The sequence below is a fragment of the Crassostrea angulata genome, chromosome 4 (genome assembly GCF_025612915.1).
Source record: "Crassostrea angulata isolate pt1a10 chromosome 4, ASM2561291v2, whole genome shotgun sequence".
In the NCBI taxonomy this organism is placed as follows: Eukaryota; Metazoa; Mollusca; class Bivalvia; order Ostreida; family Ostreidae; genus Magallana; species Magallana angulata.
In genome coordinates, this window is record NC_069114.1 from 25,231,876 (window position 1) to 25,246,147 (window position 14,272).

General features: G+C 34.1%; 1 protein-coding gene across 1 annotated transcript; it reads right to left on the reverse strand.

Moving 5' to 3' along the window:
• Positions 1-1,190: 1,190 nt before the first annotated feature.
• Positions 1,191-10,142, reverse strand: LOC128182437 (uncharacterized). The gene is made up of 8 exons (XM_052851060.1): positions 10,128-10,142; positions 6,648-6,852; positions 6,414-6,521; positions 5,688-5,769; positions 3,894-4,033; positions 3,755-3,811; positions 2,517-2,674; positions 1,191-2,069 (listed from the first exon to the last, which is right to left on the reverse strand). The coding sequence occupies exons 1-8, from the start codon at positions 10,140-10,142 to the stop codon at positions 1,191-1,193; spliced, it is 1,644 nt and encodes a 547-aa protein (XP_052707020.1).
• Between the last annotated feature and the right edge of the window lie 4,130 nt (positions 10,143-14,272).

Consider the following 14,272-nt stretch of genomic DNA (forward strand, 5'->3'; position numbering starts at 1 on the left):
CGTGGCCGAGGCTGGCCGTCGTATTCCGGTCTGCCGATTGACATTTGTACATTACTATACAATGTATATAGAAATCTGAACAATGAGTTAAAATTGACATGTGATGACTTAAGTAAGCTGAGTGAAAGATTGACAGATATAAAATAATCAAATAAACTCGACGAGTCTTTGATGTCCTAGACATGAAAACAGGCCCCAAGTGCCATTAAAGTTAGACGACCTCACTTTTGATCTCAGTCTCACTTTTTCACTATATGTTCCTTTGGTAAAAGTGAGACTGAGATCAAAAGTGAGCTCGTCTAACTTTTATGGCCCCGGGACCTGATCATTGCACAATAATGCTTTAACAGATTAGCAGTTCTTGAGACATAACACCCTGTCTCTTTGAAAACACACATAGAGTCCGAAAAGTGTCAATCACTAATTGAATAAGTAACTTTGTACGAAATATACTGCGAGAAAATATTACAAAACAGATGGTTAATTTTAAAAGTAAATTCCAAAATAAAGTTATTAATAAACAGTGAATTTTGTACGGTGATTATATACCATGAAATATACCACAGAAGCGACATACCAAGCTGTCTTGCCGATACTTATTTTAAAGAGAATCGACTTCATTACTTCATTTTGTATATTATTCTAACATCCAGTAATGCTAATACATTTGAGGTGTTTTTCCGAGCCTTCCGGAAAGGCCCGAGAATTTGCGAATGAGCTACCCATATTATCGCACAGGAACCAGGCTAGCTCATGTGCAAGCTGATTTTCCCTCAAAGCATCCGGTTTATTAATAACCTCGCTTATGTATTTCTGCGTGGACCTCAGTGTTGACGCAATAAAATCACGAAACATACAAATAATCGAAATCCCATGCAAAGAAACCATATGCGGACTGATTTTTATACTTTGCTTGCATCTTTACAAAGAAAAGAATGTTTATGGGTGAATACATGTGTTAACTGCAATAATTTTTTTTTCACGCATTAATTGCCAATCACCATTACGCCTGAAATGTTGACGTAAACATATATGTGATAGAAAGATGTCTTCATAAGAATTACAAATATTAATTCGGTCTCAAAAATATTATGGGGGTGGGGACAGGTCTCACTTACCACCCTCGATTTCTATGTGCCTGGTCTATGCGATTGTTTATCGTATTAAGTTCATATTCATCTTTAAAAATATCACTTCACTGATGCTGTTATTACTGTTGTGGTTAGTTTACCTTCAGATAAATATTGGTACATCAATATTGATCCATATGTTCCTACAAAGCAATTTCCCTTCTTGTCTACGCAAAGTCCTCTTGGCTCTCTCAAGTTTTCGGCAAGTTTTATCATACCGAGGAACTTCCCTTCTTCATTTATTATATGGATACCCCTTGAACTAGAATCAACAATAATAATCTGTTTCAGACTGTCCGTACATATTCCATAAGGAGTGAATCCATCTTTGCCAATTCCTGGGTACTTGAATCGTAATTTATTGTCTTTAACAACAATAATGCATTGGTTGTTGTCTGAAACACATAAATCGCCATTGATATTTTTTGCCAAGTATGCAGGATACTGAAAGAAATTTCTGTTTGCTCTATTTTCCCTATGTTTATGAATATCACAAACTTTATTCCAATCTTTATCATACTTTGTAACCTTTGCATCATCACCCATTGCTTTTCCAACGAAGAAAAAATTACATGTATTTTCATCCGAGATCAAAATACTTATTGGTTCCCAGGAAGCAGTTCCATGTTCTTTCTTATCGTCTCTCTTAACAAGCTTGTTTTCATTATGAACCCAATAAATATGTTCTTCATTATTGACGGTTTCTATGGCAAAATGTCCGGAATAAGTGGAACAAGTTTTGGTTGACCGTATAGTATTACCACTAGAATCGATGAGTCCAAGGTCACCACGGTCATTGCTTGCCCAGATTTTGCCTGTTGAAGCACTCAAGTACAAATGGGAAATGTGGCCCTTTATATCAAAAGGTCTAATGTCTTGATCCGATACAGCAACTGATATACTTCTAGTATAATTTGGTCTTTCGATTACTTCATTTTTCTGTAAAGAAAAAAAAAAGCATGCACATTATTGTTTTTGTTCATTGAATGCGATAGCTACTCCATGTTTTTATTAGAAAAAGGACCTCTCTCCAAATTTAACTAACTACGGCTGTTAAGACGGATCAAAAAGATATCTCTATTTTTACCTCTTTAAAGATGATGATCCAATACATGATATACATGTACCAATCAAGGAACCCGGTCTCTCCAAGACTTGAATTTAATCAGGACAAAACTATTTTTAACGAAGATGCATTATATAAAAAACCCAGACACAGCAAAATATATGACGTTTATAAAATATAGTAGATTTATATTCGTTCAAGCTGTTACCCCTGAGGTCAGAATATGGTCCCTTAATTGGTACTCAAAGTTCATGAAAGAAAACATACAAAGACTTGTTGAAAGCAAGCTAGCGTAAGAACGTTTTGTTTTCTCATGACACCTTAGGGTTTGAGGGGCCAACAGCCGGGCTTATCGCCGCTTCGGCCCGAGTTCGATCTTCGCAGTCGACATTGGTTGTATGTGAATGGGTATGGTGATCGCCCCTTTGGACAACTGTGTTTTCTCCGGGCATTTCGGCTTCCATCTGCATCAATAACCCTGTGCCAACAAGAAATGCTATTATGAATTGTAGAACTTGCTCCGTGCATCTTAAAACTCATCTGTTAATATTGTTTATAAGACATAAACTCATGAAAATATAATATTTTGAATGTTTTGGTAATAGGTTTTAGCTGTTTATATTTCGATATAATTGTTTATTAGAGAGATATACTGATTTAAACTGGGAACACTTTACAATAGGGACCGCGGGATTTCGCGAGATTTCGATCAATTGCCAATCTCTGTTATTTATGTCTTTAAACAAACAATCAATATCAATATTACCGTGAACACTTTTTTTCATGCATCTTTATTAATATGTAGAAAATATCTATTCAATTGTTAAACAATATCCTGGCCAAGATCCAAAAAGCACTTATAAAAATCATTAACATTCTCAAAACCAGTAATCCCGTTTACTTGTATAGGATGATGGGAAATGAGTCGATACCAGAAGCCCAACTTTTCACTTAAAACTTGTTGATTCAAGATAATAAAAGGTTACTGTAATCTCAGCACCAAATTTTTTGAATATTTCATATAATTATGCGGGTAGTGAGTATCCTCTTATAGAGATTTTACCTATATAGAATTTACTTTATGGTGCATCGATAATCTGATAAGAGAAATAACCCCTTAAAAATAATATTGTAAATTTTATGACACTTTAGAAAAATTGTAAGATCAGATGGTATTCATTTTTTTACTGAGAAAATTAATCAATAGTGATGCAAGAGTTTATGTATTTTATCTGCTGTATCTTTATTTTTTTTTCAGGAGAGGTTACTATTATGAATAGATTCTTATGATCAAGGAAGATGTTACAATACATTTATAGTTCTTGACCATGAAGGCTAACGCTTACACCAGAAACCTTGAAGTCAATAGTCATGAATTTTCCAATTTGCTCTTCATTGTCCATACTCAATATGCACGCAAGAAACATTAAAGTAGAGAAGCATATTTTGTAATAACGAGTTTGAGAAGTGTTACAAAGGGAGCATTAGAGCTACTAGTATATACTGTGAATTAGCACATGCGACTCTGGTAACTTAAGATATTGATCAGTTAACTTACCTTTTTTCTCAGAAACGGTTGTTTTTCCGCTTCCATTTTCGTTTTTTCCATTTCTCTCTGAAAATGAATATTTTTTTCAAAAAAATACGATAAAAATTTGTATCTAAAATAAACACGAAAAAAAAAGTTTTATACACACCTGAACATAATCCAGGGCGTTTATGTTTGGTCCAATATACCACTAATAGAAGTATTACGACAGTTAGAACACAGGTAATCAACGCAACAAGACCAAGATGAAGAGAGGTGACTGCATTGGTCTGATTGCTTGCCAGAGCGCTGTTCAGTAATGTAAAACATTTTTACCAATTAATTCAAACTATACTCTTTATCGCTTATATTTAACTCCCTAGGTGTTACCCCGCTCAAGCGCGGGAATTAACACTTTACACTTTTTAAAAAATGATACAATGTTCAATATGTATGTAGAGCCATATTTTTTAATTCAGTTTTGTTTACACTGTTTACACAAATTTTCTTAACTGATTTTTTTCTTTGACATATTCTTTAAAATTGAAATGAAAAACTGCAGGGCTGGATATTTAGAGTAGCGGGCAGGAATGAAAAATCTAAACTAAAATGGATGACATATACATGTACGCAGTGTATTTCTCTTTGTTGCCGCTGACTGAAAAAAAAATAGCAAACTTTTTTTAAATCTTATTTCAAACCATTGATTGAGTATTTATTCTACATTTCTATTTTTATTTTTATTACTGTTCAGAATAAGAATTTCAGGTTAAAGAATGTTTTAAAAAAAACAATCCATTTCATTTATTAAGTTTTTAAAAAATTAACCATAGATTTCCGATCGAAGGTATCTGCCTGCAAAGCTGGAAAGTTCTATCCAATTTTCTCACCAGGGGTCGTGCTTTGCAAGCGTCTATCCCATTCTCTCACCAGAGGTCGTGCTACACAAGCTTCGCACCTTTGTCATCGCCGGAAAATGGCATGTCACATGATCAAAACAAGGATGAAGCACATAGCATTGTTTGTTTCTTCTGTAAGATCAGCTTGAAGGGAGGTCATCGACGTGTGACAGTGTTGCTAATTTATGTAAAATCATCGATGAATCGTTAGCGCACTGAAACTGATTTTTCAAACATCTGTCAAACTAGATCATGTGATCATATTTTAATTTTTACCTCTGCAAAATAGTTTTCCCAGTAACGTTGAAATGAAATCAATTAAAGCGTTGAAGATTGAAATTTAATTATTTATAATCATATTCATAGATAAAAGGAATAACTACATAGGTTTCAATAACATTTTACCCATCGTTTAAATTTGTACAAGAATCTTGTACATCGGGCGTTGACAGAGGTGTAAGCGAAGCTTGTGTAGCACGACCTCTGGTGAGACAATGCGTCTATCCATCAAAACTAAAATCGCGCATTCAAGAAACGAATTGACTCATTTTATTTATTCAACATTGGTCAAATCTTAATTTCTATGTATACCCTAAATAAGTTCCGAGTAAATATATTCACTCTTTGCGGAATCATTCAATATTATTTCATTCCAACCATACATTTTGATGCAAACTCCCGCTGACTTGGATCCGCGAAAGCGTGTCCACCGCCTTACTCTCATTTTTGCGAGTTCGGGCTTGAAAGTAGGTTTTTGATTTTTTTCTCAATAATTATTTATCGGGTAAAATTCAATTATAGCTTACGGACATCATATCACACGTGTTGAAATTCTAAAGGTGTAAGCAGTTACTCTGGTGTAGGCGTTTCGTAGTTTATTTGCGAAATGTCTTAATTTATAAGTAAAGATATTAACTATTTGAGTCAATGATCTATTTAGCAAGTGAGTGTTTAGTATGTATTTTATATAAACAAGTATTTGTTTGATGTTATCATCGGTCTAGTAGAGTCAAATGCAGTCATACAGAGAGTAATAAACCAAACACCAACAACATCGTACATACTTCGTTGAATTTCTCAAAACTGTGCAGCCAGGCTCCTCGGTGAAACATCGTTCAGAAAAATTCAAATCTAGACAAGCTGGAACTTAATAAATAAATGATAAATAAAATAAGATACCCGATCTTTTCAAAACATTAAATGTGGCAACGTTAATCTACCATTGAGTTGCAAAAATTTATTTTTGAAAAACTAATATAATGACTTTCTTTCATGTTAGTGGAAAAATACAATAAAATTATATACAGTGACTGAGCATTTTTAAAATGTGACATCATGACATTAAATTATTTAGATAGTGAAAACAATGAAATAAGGATAGTTTTACTGATTATAAATAGGCATGTAGATTTTAAACAATTTTTTTTTATCAAGTTTTTTTCCCTAATGTATTTTATCACAATTTTCTGAATTCTACCCATTGGAATGTATAACAAAAATATTATTTGCGCCTCAAACCACTGATCACCTCTAACTTTTAATGTATTGTCCTTATTCAATTAGTGTGAAATTAGATTAGATCAATGGTCGATTTTTGGGATATGCTGTCCGATATCGCAAAACTGCTTCAGTATACTTTTTCACTATAGCTAATCACTTGTCGTCGGGACATCCTTTGACGAAGTTCTTGCAATTGACTTGGTTTGAGGTAACTCGTTTTACCTTTTCCCAATAATTAGCCTAGTAACAATGATTCAGAAAATAAGACAACAGGAAGATAGTATACTTGCTCTTATAAACGTGTTCGCTCAAATACGTGTAGTCTGGGCATCCTTTGACAAAGTTCGTACAGTTGACTTGGTTTAGGTACCCCATTCCACCTAATTCCCAGCAATTACCTGGCATCGGTTAATATTAATATTGGAGAAGAAAAATATCATCATGTCAAATAAAAAGCATATTAAAAATCAAAATTGATATTATTTATATTTATTGATAAATCGTTTTGCAATATCTTGTCTCACCTTTCTCTGTCTTCATACTAGCTCTGTCGTAACAAAACTCTACAAGATTGGTTCTCTCGGCACTAGGGATACAGTAATAATGGTTAAACGGCTGGTCGCCTCCAACATTACAGTTCATCCTCAGGGACGCCGACGTCCATGCCGAGTCCGTCCGTGGACATGTAAACGTTTGGTAGACATTCAACCCTTCTCTGTATCCGGGTACCTGCCAAAGTACAGAGTTATAATAATATACTGACGGACCCAAAAATTCTCAATGCCTGAAACTTCCTCTATCGGTCGTCATTTTATTCATATCTGATAAACAAATTATATCTTGTATATAATTATATATTATATATAATTATATATTATATATAATCAACCATGTGAAATGATCAATATTTATTAATTTTTAACAGTTTTTAATTAAAAAGAGAGGCTACAATTGTAATGAATGTCAATGGATTGGTGGGAGGGGGGTGCACGTAAAATGCGGTTTTGGTCACTGATACCAGATATGGCCTTTATCAGCATTAATGATGGCATGAAGGCGTGAAGACTAACAGACACTTCAAATGATCTTTTGAGCAATATTCTGCCATTTTCTTGCAGGTTCAGAGTCAACGGCTGGTGGCAACGCACACATTTATACCCAGCTCGTTTCACAAATGCTTGATAAGAATTAAATATTGAGACATAGCGGGCTAGTCATGGAGGTGATCCCGTTCTTTGTGTCAAACGTGCCGTATGCACACGCGCGCATTGTTCTGTTGGAAAATAAACCAATTGCCTTATCTATGTTGCTGCATTAATGGTTCTAAAACAGGCTAAAGAATTTGTCCGCTGGCTTTGAGGGTTCCGTTCAAAATTAATCATTGCACATGTTATAAAAAATTGTGGTTAATGACTCCTCAGACCATGACATCACACCCCACCCATCAAATCTGTATCATTCAAGAACACAATTGTTCACATAACGTTAGTGCAAACGACAGTAAACTCGACATCTGCCGTCTGCATTTTTTACATTTTATTTTGACCCATCAGAAGACTCCGATTCTGACGTTTATTCAGCTTTTTTTTTTTAATTATGAAGTAACGGTAGATGTAGTTTGGGCAACAAGCTGTGTGGACGTGTCTATACTCTTGCTGAGATATCTTATGCGTTTCCCATGTGATCTTTGGAACGCCATCCCTGGGTGTGCCTATCCGTGCTAAGACTTATGCTTTCCAAGTCCTACGGAACTACATGTAACTATAGGCGAGACGTCTTGCCGAATGCCAGTCCATCCTAAGAGAACTGTTGTCAACAATCTCATTTGAAAAATCTCCTTTGTAAATAAATTGTTCTTGTTTTTCTTATTTACAATAATACATGTATAATAATTAAGTAAACTTACACTGTAATATTTACATCTACCAAGTATTATTCCCTCTATTTCTTACAAAAATTTATAGTTAATTCATAGTTCTATATTTACATCTACCAAGTATTACTCCCTCTATTTCTTACGGAAACATATACTAGTAGTTAATTCATAGCTCTATAGAAACAGCCAGACTGAAATCTACACGCCCCGTTTATTGATTGGTCGAAATCTACAGCGGCTGAAACTGACAAGAAAGTGACAGGACCAAACTTGACACGCCCAGTTTATCGATTGGTCGAGACCTACAACTACCTAGGAAAAATCACAAACTGCACGAAATAATCATGACGACGTCAGACTCAAAGTCTCACAGGAGATGATTTGGCTGTTTCTTTTACTTAACGTACTTTCGTACATTAACACTAATTTAGTGAATTTTACTTACTTTTCATAATCAATTTATCAATTGGCTAAAAGAAAGATGTTAATATAATGATTCATTCTGGTAATTAAGGTAGCGATCATTGCAGAAAAAATTTACATAACCCGCTAACGGGGGTTATGTATTTTTTCTGCAATGTCGCTATCTTCATATCCCGAATGAATCACCAAAGAAAGCATTTTATTGTTTAAATAGAAACAGCCAGACTACCTGCAATCTACACACCCCGTTTATGGATTGGTCGAAATCTACAGCGGATGAAACTGAGAAGAATTGACAGTCTGAAATTGACACGCCCTGTTTATCGATTGGTCTAAACCTACAGCGCCTACAGTGACCTACGAAATATTACGGACTGCACGAAATAATCATGATGATGTCAGACTTAAAGTATCACAGGAGACGATTTGCCTGTTTCTTTTAGTTAACGTACTTATGTACATAAACAGTAATTTAGTGAATTTTAATTACTTTTCATAATCAATTTAATTAATGAGTTAAAAGAAGGTGTTCAAATAAACAATAAAATGCTTTCTCTAATGATTCATGTGGGTTATGAAGGTAACGATCAGAAAAAAAAATTACATGACCCGCTGACGCGGGTTGTATTTTTTCTGCAATGTTGCCACCTTCATGTCCCGAATCACCAAAGAAAGCATTTTATTGTTTAAATAATGACTCCACATTTTTCTATATTATTTTGTTTTTTAAAACAATGTTAATTCTATGATTACAAAACGGTTGTTATATAGATAGATTTGTGAAGAACTCCACAAGATTTGGTATGGGATATGATGTACATGTACAATGAATATCCATCTCGCTGTTTCGGTTTCAGTTTTCTACCATGTATATAGGAATGCGTCATAGATACCTGACCTTTTTAAAATAATGTGAGAGAAATTCTTTGTTAAGTTTAAACTTGACAAGATGTGTTGAATTTTCATGGCTTAAAATTCAAGGTGCAGTACAAAATGTGGGTATAGGATTTCATAATAAACAACATAGTACATAATAAAGTAGCCGTCTGTTGCCTATATAGGTAATCCCGAATTATAGGGAGTGAACACTAAGACCTTAATCATTGTTAAGTAATTAGAGCATCATTAGTGATGGGAGAAACCCCAACATTTATGCACATTAGATCATTAGGAGCAAGTACGTCACACACATACAGACAGACAGACAGATGTTGACAGGTCACCAACAGAATTTTTGTTTCATTATAAAGTTCAAAAAGCGAAATGATAAAATCATTCTTTTCCCCATTACTTTCTGGTGATCGTTTCTGCTCTACTCTTTGATATGAGTATAAAGAATTCTGATATTCACTCCTTCAAATATTGTACTCAAAGAATTAAATCCATCTGGTGCATATGCACCTGACGTTATATATTTTTTTTTACAAATAAAAATATATTCTTTTTACCAATAATACACCCTTGTGTATTATTAGGTATATAGTACAATGAATGTATTTTTATCATGAGAAAATATAATTTATAACGTCAGGTGCCTGTGATCTGGTGCATGTAACATGATTTTGTGCAAAGACAAAATCCTTAAATACACGGTGCATTGATGTTGAACAAATCCAATAATTCCGAATTGCTTTAACTTTTTATATAGATGTTGTAGCATACTTATAAAATATATATCACGCATAAATATATGTATTTGTCTTACCCTTGACCGGAACATCGTTGAGGAAAACAATAACGACCTTCACAAAATGCTGAATGTCGTCTGGCTAAAGAAAAAAAATACAAATCACATCCATTGGTAATTTATAATCAAGCTAAAGAATTATTCATACAAATAAATATGCAAGGTTTCTGAAAATATTCCATTCTTACTTTTCTGTCTGAATTGAAGGCACGGTATGCCGTTCCCAAGAAACGCTCGCTTCAAATAAATTCAAGGTTGGGCCTTTCCAATAACCTGCTTGTAAGTTAAATGTCTGCTTTTTACCCTTTAACTGTTTTTTATGTCGGGAAATTTGGTCATGCGAGCGATTTCATTGTATGTCCAATGAAAACACCATCTGATACACATGTGCAGTTGCAAAAAAATTATTTCAATAGAATAGATTAACAACACCGTATTGGCAGTATCTGTCATGGCTTTATTTTAATCTATCAGAACATCATAAACTATTTAATTGTATGCAAAATATTGCAAATATAGCAATAGAGTAAGTTAAATGATCAACATCGACTTTTGGGTAGTTATGATGTTAGATCTTCAATGAACCAAACAATCTATCAATCAAGATGAATCAATCAATGAAATCAATCAATCAATAATTCAAACAATATTTCAATCAATCAATCAATATGCAAATCAATAAAGTATAATCACTGTTTTGCTTTAGTGAATATGGTGGCATAGATCTGCCACCACTTGTCAGATAATTATGTTAACCTCTCATATGATAATGTCGACTTGTAAGATATTTACGTCAACTTGTCAGATCTTTATGTTGACTTGTCAGAAAATAACCATAGTGACTATAGAGACTCAACATTTTGTTGTCAAAGCGTGTTAATGCCACTAACTGCCATTTACTTGTCATCTTAATACCATATAAGTCGACATAAATATCTGACAAGTTTACATAATCATCTGACAAGTCGACATAAAGATCTGACAAGTTAAGATAATTATCTGTCATGTTGACATAAAGATCTGACAAGTTAACATAATTATTTTACAGAAAAAATAATATGGCCACTAGTTTAAAGAAAATTATCATTCATATTGTAAGTCGACTTGTCAGATAATGATGTTGTCTTGTCAGATGTTATGTCATCTTGTCAAATAATTATGTCGACTTGTCAGATAATTATGTCGACTTGTCAAATAATTAGATCGACTTAAAAGATGATTATGTCGACTTGTCAGATCCTTATGTCGACTTGTCAAAAAAATATTATTTCAAATGGATGGCACAAATTGGGCTTGGAAAGGTTAAAGTGTTGAATTCTTAACCACGTGAATAAGTGACAAGTCGACTTAAAGAACTGACAAGTGGACATACTTATCTGACAAGTCGACATCAAGATCTGACAAGTCGACATAATTATCTGACAAGTGGTGGCAGATCTATGCCACCATAAGTGAATGTCTCAATATGACAATCAATGTATCAAATTAATTGATTACTCAATGTATTCAATTATGACATTCAACCCACTGCAATGTATCAATAGAATTATTCAATTACTCAGTGTATTCAATGACTCACTGTCAATCAATGTCTGAATCAAACAAAGTGTCAATGAAAGCAAGCCCGACTATTGGCCACGGACCTGGAAGTAAACAGAATCCGGGGCAGGCTTAAGCAAAATTCTGTCATATGTCTTCATGTATGGAAAATCTATGATTATGATGCATGAAGACATCGGCCACAAGCGGTCAAGATTTTTCACAAATGCCATGACAATAAAACTGCAGAATTACTCGGCGTGGGATTTAGCATAAACTTTAACATTATTATGTAGTATGTTTACGAGGCCAGCACGTATGGTTTTCAAAAATGTATTCTGAGCAGTATCAGACAAATGTATACCATCATGGTAATATTTTGGTGAACATTGTTGTAGATTAGGGTACTTTAAGCAGGCGCTCTTACGCTTGACTATAAATGGGGCTAGTGATTTGTTAATTCTTTTTCGAGCGGTCTCGCCGGCAATATTTGATAACATATGTCTGTAGTAATTTCGTGGGAGTATCTGGGACCATATGAATTTTGTATTCGGCAGAATTTTTCGTAGGTTAACAACGGTTAATTTCATGAATTTTTGCAGTCTTAGCAACGGCATGGTCCCAATACTATTGCCCCCGCAATGTAACATTACCCAATCTGGGTGGCCTCTTCGTTCAGCGATATTTGTAATTGTGGGCTCTACATCCTCCCAGACCATACCACTCTTTCCATGCCAAAATACTGTGATATTATGTTTGTGAAGGTCTAGGTGTGGGTTTCCAAATTGTTGGACAGCGTGATGGGATGCATGTTTGATAATTGACGAACTAATGATCCAGACCGTGGTGTTGGGACCTGAAAACAGAGTATTGAATAATAATACGAGACTGTTATGAACACACATAAAATTATGCTTTACAGTCTGATATATGAACAAAACGCGTTAGATTTCCATCTGCCTTTTGACTTAATGTCCTCCTCCGAATGCCCTTGTACAAAGTACAAGTACAAATGTGTAGCTCCACCTATTCTAAATGAGTGGGATTTGAAAGTTGTTGTGTCAAGGCCAATAAATTTGACAGACTTATGTAGTACGGATGTGAATTGATATTTAGTAAGAGGTTTGTGGTTGAAATGGCAGAATTTAGGCCTTGTATTCTAACTGCCAAAAATTCACGCATGTGCTTGAATAAAGACTGGGTTTGAGAATTTCTTTCAATCTGTAGCTTAGTACCCCTATTGTATTGGTCTGTTTTTGAACCTTAAATATACAGACCAATGTTTGTTTGATTAATGGTCACGTCTTGAAATAATAAGGCTGGTGCGTCGTTACTAGTGAAAGTAAATTCGCTAATGCGCAATAATGCGAAAAATGCCAAATGAAAGGCTGCTGAAAACATAACAGCTTCATACAAGCTTGTGCACACCGTAGGTAGTATAGAAACTAATTTATTGAGACAAGATAGGGAAATTGGGGACCGTACATCCTTCGCTGGATTTAACCGATGGAAACCTAACATTTTTTTAACTATGCAAGTTTTAGTTTTGTCAATTTGACCCTCTAACTGAAGCCTGTAACTTATAATCAAAGTACTGAGAGTACTGAAAGACGGGGTCTTGAAATTGTCCGTGTTTTCCTCGAATATGTTACAAAAATTATGAGTTTGATTTAGTTGTTTCAATCTAGTATGTAAAGATTTGGCTTTTTGCAATTGCCTGATATTTTGTCTAACTATTACTAATTCCCGGCCGGGTTATAAGCTACAACTAACCGGGAAAATCAAAACAACTATATTTTGGTAGATAATTTAAATCATTAGATTTATTTTATTTTATTTTTTTTTTATTTTTGCTTTTTATTTTTTGCTTTTTAGCAATTGTCTGATACTTTGTCTAAATTTTACTCAATCCCGGCCTTCATAATTGTAGAAAATTGACACAACGGAATATTATGTAAAATAAGACCCCAAGGAAAAATTTTAAAAATTACTACTAACCGGCAAAATCAAACAATTATAATATCAAACTAGAAAATTTTAATCATTAAATTTATTCAATTTTGTGATCCAAGGGAATATCCACAAGTCGGACGGTATCCGTAAAAAAAAGTTTTATGAAAACCCTGAAAACTCTAAAACTGCTGAATTAACGAACAAAGTCAACATTTGTCTACCGATAACAAACACAGGCACCTGGCGTTAAAATATTTTTTTACAATAAAATTCCAAGAACTTGGACAATAAAAAGATTTGTCACGGTCGCCGTTTTGATTTTTCAAGACCGACTTATCTGACACGATTTTCTTTATTTGCGATTCATGCAAAATTAATAGGTAAAAATAAATCCATTCGCCGCTTACTACTCTTTTGTGTAAACTCGTGCATCACCTACACGAATTACGATACAACCGTTCCTTTCATTAAAAATCATACTCAAAAATCAGAGACATAAATTACAGAGATTGTCAACTCCGCCATTAGCGTGTAAATGTTACGGGACCAACCTCACTTTGAGAACTACAAGTGCAACAGCAATCTTGTACAAGTCATTAAATTTGAACCTGAGAGTGAACATGAACATGAACCTGTAAATATTTTAATCATGTTTTATTTAATATGAAATA

Bases quoted from the DNA above. Each gene is read 5' to 3' on its own strand.
- LOC128182437 (XM_052851060.1), bottom strand. The intron at 6,522-6,647 runs GTGAGACAAGAT...AACCGATGCCAG, and splicing joins TAGTATGAAGACAGAGAAAG to GTAATTGCTGGGAATTAGGT. The intron at 2,070-2,516 runs GTGTCATGAGAA...TTTTCTTTACAG, and splicing joins TTGGCCCCTCAAACCCTAAG to AAAAATGAAGTAATCGAAAG.